Source organism: Oncorhynchus tshawytscha, unplaced genomic scaffold (assembly GCF_018296145.1).
Source record: "Oncorhynchus tshawytscha isolate Ot180627B unplaced genomic scaffold, Otsh_v2.0 Un_contig_1105_pilon_pilon, whole genome shotgun sequence".
Taxonomy (NCBI): domain Eukaryota; kingdom Metazoa; phylum Chordata; class Actinopteri; order Salmoniformes; family Salmonidae; genus Oncorhynchus; species Oncorhynchus tshawytscha.
Window position 1 is genome coordinate 20,001 of NW_024607852.1, and position 7,500 is coordinate 27,500.

Here is a 7,500-nt window from a genome sequence, read left to right on the forward strand (position 1 = left end):
CAATTCCCCTCTTCTCCTTTCCTCCTCTCATCAGCCCTCCAATTCCCCCTCTTCTCCTTTCCTCCTCTCATCAGCCCTCCAATTCCTCCTCTTCTCCTTTCCTCCTCTTCTCCTTTCCTCCTCTCATCGGCCCTCCTCTTCCTCCTCTTCTCCTTTCCTCCTCTTCTCCTTTCCTCCTCCTTTCCTCCTCTCATCAGCCCTCCCTTCCTCCTCTTCTCCTTTCCTCCTCTCATCAGCCCTCCACTTCCTCCTCTTCTCCTTTCCTCCTCTCATCAGCCCTCCACTTCCTCCTCTTCTCCTTTCCTCCTCTCATCAGCCCTCCAATTCCTCCTCTTCTCCTTTCCTCCTCTTCTCCTTTCCTCCTCCTTTCCTCCTCTCATCAGCCCTCCACTTCCTCCTCTTCTCCTTTCCTCCTCTTCGGCCCTCCAATTCCTCCTCTTCTCCTTTCCTCCTCTCATCAGCCCTCCACTTCCTCCTCTTCTCCTTTCCTCCTCTTCTCCTTTCCTCCTCCTTTCCTCCTCTCATCAGCCCTCCACTTCCTCCTCTTCTCCTTTCCTCCTCTCATCAGCCCTCCACTTCCTCCTCTCATCAGCCCTCCAATTCCTCCTCTTCTCCTTTCCTCCTCTTCTCCTTTCCTCCTCCTTTCCTCCTCTCATCAGCCCTCCACTTCCTCCTCTTCTCCTTTCCTCCTCTCATCAGCCCTCCAATTCCTCCTCTTCTCCTTTCCTCCTCTCATCAGCCCTCCACTTCCTCCTCTTCTCCTTTCCTCCTCTCATCGGCCCTCCAATTCCTCCTCTTCTCCTTTCCTCCTCTCATCAGCCCTTCTCTCTTTCTCTTTATTCCCTGTGTCTGACAGTCTGTGTGATGTCTGTTATTTGCCTTCACTTTGTCTTCCATTGTTCTTGTAAGGAGTTGTTGTTGTGATGTCATCAGGATGCGTCGGTGCTGACTCTGATATCGTACCGGGCCCAGTCCATCCAGCCAGCTAAAGACGGGTGGATCCAAAACCTACACCGCCTTATGGAGAAGTTCTTCAGGTAACTGTATAGTGCTGTGTGGTCGCCACGGATACCAAAACAGGCAGTCGCCATGGAAACAAAAAACAAACTAAAAGTTGTTACAGGTGCCCGTTGAGTGATTGTCATTCCCGTCTTATGTTGAACATTATTTAGGGAAAGAAAGTGTGTTAAACTGCTTCTCTGGGTCTCTCTGGGTCTCTCTCTCTCTTTCTCTCTTTCTCTTTTTTTCTCTCTCGCTCTCTCTCTCTCTCTTTCTTTCCCCCCTAGGAATGAGAGTCGAGGTGTGATCAGGATCAAAGTGCTTCACATCCTCTCCTTTGTCCTCAGCACCAACCGCCAGCTCTACGAGGTACTCACCCACTCACTCACCATCAAACTATTCTCCTTCACTCCCTCTCCCATTCTCTCCATCTCTCCCTGCGTGTTCATTCTGTCTTCTCCTTCCCAGGAGGAGCTGATTGAGGTGGTGGTGGTTCCTCAGCTCAGTGGGATAGCAGAGGACAGAGACCTGGCTGTGAGGAGACAGGCTACCCAGCTACTGGTGGACCTGGCTGAGAGCTGTAGTACACACCACTTCACCAGCCTCCTGGACATCATTCAGAGGGTAAGAGACACACACACCACTTCATCAGCCTCCTGGAGGGTAGGAGAGACACACACACCACTTCACCAGCCTCCTGGAGGGTAGGAGACACACACACCACTTCACCAGCCTCCTGGACATCATTCAGAGGGTAAGAGACACACACACCACTTCATCAGCCTCCTGGAGGGTAGGAGACACACACACCACTTCATCAGCCTCCTGGAGGGTAGGGGAGACACACACCACTTCACCAGCCTCCTGGAGGGTAGGAGAGACACACACCACTTCACCAGCCTCCTGGAGGGTAGGAGAGACACACACACCACTTCACCAGCCTCCTGGAGGGTAGGAGAGACACACACACCACTTCACCAGCCTCCTGGACATCATTCAGAGGGTAAGAGACACACACACCACTTCACCAGCCTCCTGGACATCATTCAGAGGGTAAGAGACACACACACCACTTCACCAGCCTCCTGGAGGGTAGGAGACACACACACCACTTCACCAGCCTCCTGGAGGGTAGGAGACACACACACCACTTCATCAGCCTCCTGGAGGGTAGGAGAGACACACACACCACTTCATCAGCCTCCTGGAGGGTAGGAGACACACACACCACTTCATCAGCCTCCTGGAGGGTAGGAGACACACACCACTTCACCAGCCTCCTGGAGGGTAGGAGACACACACACCACTTCACCAGCCTACTGGAGGGTAGGAGAGACACACACACCACTTCACCAGCCTCCTGGAGGGTAGGAGAGACACACACACCACTTCACCAGCCTCCTGGAGGGTAGGAGAGACACACACCACTTCACCAGCCTCCTGGAGGGTAGCAGACACACACACCACTTCACCAGCCTCCTGGAGGGTAGGAGACACACACACCACTTCACCAGCCTCCTGGAGGGTAGGAGAGACACACACCACTTCACCAGCCTCCTGGAGGGTAGGAGAGACACACACACCACTTCACCAGCCTCCTGGAGGGTAGGAGAGACACACACACCACTTCACCAGCCTCCTGGAGGGTAGGGAGACACACACACCACTTCACCAGCCTCCTGGAGGGTAGGAGAGACACACACACCACTTCACCAGCCTCCTGGAGGGTAGGGGAGACACACACACCACTTCATCAGCCTCCTGGAGGGTAGGAGAGACACACACCACTTCACCAGCCTCCTGGAGGGTAGGAGACACACACACCACTTCACCAGCCTCCTGGAGGGTAGGAGAGACACACACACCACTTCACCAGCCTCCTGGAGGGTAGGAGAGACACACACACACCACTTCATCAGCCTCCTGGAGGGTAGCAGACACACACACCACTTCACCAGCCTCCTGGAGGGTAGGAGAGACACACACACCACTTCACCAGCCTCCTGGAGGGTAGGAGAGACACACACACCACTTCACCAGCCTCCTGGAGGGTAGGAGAGAGACACACACACCACTTCACCAGCCTCCTGGAGGGTAGGAGAGACACACACACACCACTTCACCAGCCTCCTGGAGGGTAGGAGAGACACACACACACCACTTCACCAGCCTCCTGGAGGGTAGGAGAGACACACACACCACTTCACCAGCCTCCTGGAGGGTAGGAGAGACACACACACCACTTCACCAGCCTCCTGGAGGGTAGGGGAGACAGATTGTGTGTGTGTAAAGTTAAAGGACCAGCAGCAGATGAAACGACAGCAAAGTGGTTACCCCGCCACTGTTTAAGTTGGAGGCTGAGGGACGAGGCTGAGGGACGAGGCTGAGGGACGAGGCTGAGGGACGAGGCTGAGGGACGAGGCTGAGGGACGAGGCTGAGGGACGAGGCTGAGGGGAGGCTGAGGACGAGGCTGAGGGGAGGCTGAGGGACGAGGCTGAGGGACGAGGCTGAGGGACGAGGCTGAGGGACGAGGCTGAGGGACGAGGCTGAGGGACGAGGCTGAGGGACGAGGCTGAGGGACGGAGCAGGAGGAATGTAACCTCTGGAGGCTGAGGGACGAGGCTGAGGGACGAGGCTGAGGGACGAGGCTGAGGGACGAGGCTGGAGGAATGTAACCTCTCAGATTCATAGACAGAGCTGTGGATGCAAGGATCAACCATCCATAAAGACAAATAACTCAGAATATCAGAGCGAGCATGTGGAAGTTATATTCTTCAAGATTCAACGGGTTTGTATCAATCATATGAGTCCTCTGAAGGATGTAGCAACTACAGATGGTCCCTTTTAAAGGTGTGAAAGGTGTTTGTTTGTGAGAGGTTGTTCTCTCTCTTGCTCGGATCCCTGCTTCTACAACTGCATTGCTTGTTGTTTGGGGTTTTAGGCTTCTGTAGAATGGAGAAAGGGCTTCATAAATACGTCAAATCCAATGTTATTGGTCACATACACATGGTTAGCAGATGTTATTGGTCACATACACATGGTTAGCAGATGTTATTGGTCACATACACATGGTTAGCAGATGTTATTGGTCACATGGTTAGCAGATGTTATTGGTCACATGGTTAGCAGATGTCATTGGTCACATACACATGGTTAGCAGATGTTATTGGTCACATGGTTAGCAGATGTCATTGGTCACATACACATGGTTAGCAGATGTTATTGGTCACATACACATGGTTAGCAGATGTTATTGGTCACATACACATGGTTAGCAGATGTTATTGGTCACATACACATGGTTAGCAGATGTTATTGGTCACATACACATGGTTAGCAGATGTTATTGGTCACATGGTTAGCAGATGTCATTGGTCACATACACATGGTTAGCAGATGTTATTGGTCACATGGTTAGCAGATGTTATTGGTCACATGGTTAGCAGATGTTATTGGTCACATACACATGGTTAGCAGATGTCATTGGTCACATACACATGGTTAGCAGATGTTATTGGTCACATGGTTAGCAGATGTTATTGGTCACATACACATGGTTAGCAGATGTTATTGGTCACATGGTTAGCAGATGTTATTGGTCACATACACATGGTTAGCAGATGTTATTGGTCACATACACATGGTTAGCAGATGTCATTGGTCACATGGTTAGCAGATGTTATTGGTCACATACACATGGTTAGCAGATGTTATTGGTCACATGGTTAGCAGATGTCATTGGTCACATACACATGGTTAGCAGATGTTATTGGTCACATGGTTAGCAGATGTTATTGGTCACATACACATGGTTAGCAGATGTTATTGGTCACATACACATGGTTAGCAGATGTTATTGGTCACATACACATGGTTAGCAGATGTTATTGGTCACATACACATGGTTAGCAGATGTTATTGGTCACATGGTTAGCAGATGTTATTGGTCACATACACATGGTTAGCAGATGTTATTAGTCACATGGTTAGCAGATGTTATTGGTCACATACACATGGTTAGCAGATGTTATTGGTCACATGGTTAGCAGATGTTATTGGTCACATGGTTAGCAGATGTTATTGGTCACATACACATGGTTAGCAGATGTTATTGGTCACATGGTTAGCAGATGTCATTGGTCACATACACATGGTTAGCAGATGTTATTGGTCACATACACATGGTTAGCAGATGTTATTGGTCACATGGTTAGCAGATGTTATTGGTCACATACACATGGTTAGCAGATGTTATTGGTCACATGGTTAGCAGATGTTATTGGTCACATGGTTAGCAGATGTTATTGGTCACATACACATGGTTAGCAGATGTTATTGGTCACATACACATGGTTAGCAGATGTTATTGGTCACATACACATGGTTAGCAGATGTTACTGGTCACATGGTTAGCAGATGTTATTGGTCACATATGCATGGTTAGCAGATGTCATTGGTCACATACACATGGTTAGCAGATGTTATTGGTCACATACACATGGTTAGCAGATGTTATTGGTCACATACGCATGGTTAGCAGATGTTATTGGTCACATACACATGGTTAGCAGATGTTATTGGTCACATGGTTAGCAGATGTTATTGGTCACATGGTTAGCAGATGTTATTGGTCCATACACATGGTTAGCAGATGTTATTGGTCCATACACATGGTTAGCAGATGTTATTGGTCACATGGTTAGCAGATGTTATTGGTCCATACACATGGTTAGCAGATGTTATTGGTCACATACGCATGGTTAGCAGATGTTATTGGTCACATACGCATGGTTAGCAGATGTTATTGGTCACATACACATGGTTAGCAGATGTTATTGGTCACATACGCATGGTTAGCAGATGTTATTGGTCCATACACATGGTTAGCAGATGTTATTGGTCACATACGCATGGTTAGCAGATGTTATTGGTCACATACGCATGGTTAGCAGATGTTATTGGTCACATACGCATGGTTAGCAGATGTTATTGGTCACATACGCATGGTTAGCAGATGTTATTGGTCACACACGCATGGTTAGCAGATGTTATTTGTCACATACGCATGGTTAGCAGATGTCATTGGTCACATACGCATGGTTAGCAGATGTCATTGGTCACATACGCATGGTTAGCAGATGTCATTGGTCACATACGCATGGTTAGCAGATGTCATTGGTCACATACGCATGGTTAGCAGATGTCATTGGTCACATACGCATGGTTAGCAGATGTCATTGGTCACATACGCATGGTTAGCAGATGTCATTGGTCACATACGCATGGTTAGCAGATGTCATTGGTCACATACGCATGGTTAGCAGATGTCATTGGTCACATACGCATGGTTAGCAGATGTTATTGGTCACATCAGATGTCATTGGTCACATACGCATGGTTAGCAGATGTTAATGCGAGTGTAGCGAAATGCTTGTGCTTCTAGTTCCGACCGTGCAGTAATATCTACCAAGCAATCTAACCTAACAATTTCACAACAACTACCTTATACAGTGTAAATGAATGAATAAGAATATGTACATATAAATATATGGATAAGTGATGACCGAACGGCATAGGCAAGATGCAGTAGATGGTATAGAGTACAGTATATACATATGAGATGAGTAATGTAGGGTATGGAAACATTATATAAAGTGGCTAGTGAAACATTTATTACATCCAATTTTTAACTATTGAAGTGGCTAGAGATTTGAGTCAGTGTGTTGGCAGCAGCCACTCAATGTTAGTGGTGGCTGTTTAACAGTCTGATGGCCTTGAGATAGAAGCTGTTTTTCAGTCTCTCGGTCCCAGCTTTGATGCACCTGTACTGACATCGCCTTCTGGATGATAGCAGGGTGAACAGGCCGTGGTTGATGTGGTTGTTGTCCTTGATGATCTTTTTGTCCTTCCTGTAACATCGGGTGGTGTAGGTGTCCTGGAGGGCAGGTAGTTTGTCCCCGGTGATGCTTTGTGCAGACCTCACTACTGCGTTGTGCAGACCTCACTACCCTCTGGAGAGCCTTACGGTTGTGGGCGGAGCAGACCTCACTACCCTCTGGAGAGCCTTACGGTTGTGGGCGGAGCAGACCTCACTACCATCTGGAGAGCCTTACGGTTGTGGGCGGAGCAGACCTCACTACCCTCTGGAGAGCCTTACGGTTGTGGGCGGAGCAGACCTCACTACCCTCTGGAGAGTCTTACGGTTGTGGGCGGAGCAGACCTCACTACCCTCTGGAGAGCCTTACGGTTGTGGGCGGAGCAGACCTCACTACCCTCTGGAGAGTCTTACGGTTGTGGGCGGAGCAGACCTCACTACCCTCTGGAGAGTCTTACGGTTGTGGGCGGAGCAGACCTCACTACCCTCTGGAGAGCCTTACGGTTGTGGGCGGAGCAGACCTCACTACCCTCTGGAGAGTCTTACGGTTGTGGGCGGAGCAGACCTCACTACCCTCTGGAGAGCCTTACGGTTGTGGGCGGAGCAGACCTCACTACCCTCTGGA

At 49.4% G+C, this 7,500-nt stretch overlaps 1 protein-coding gene across 1 annotated transcript in view; it reads left to right on the forward strand.

The window, feature by feature from the left end:
* Nucleotides 1–7,500, forward strand: part of LOC121842885 (tuberin-like) — a 31,046-nt gene that overhangs the window by 12,760 nt on the left and 10,786 nt on the right. The window contains 3 exon segments of the mRNA XM_042312680.1: nt 934–1,037; nt 1,287–1,368; nt 1,468–1,623. Of these exon segments, the coding sequence (XP_042168614.1) occupies nt 934–1,037; nt 1,287–1,368; nt 1,468–1,623 (342 nt within the window).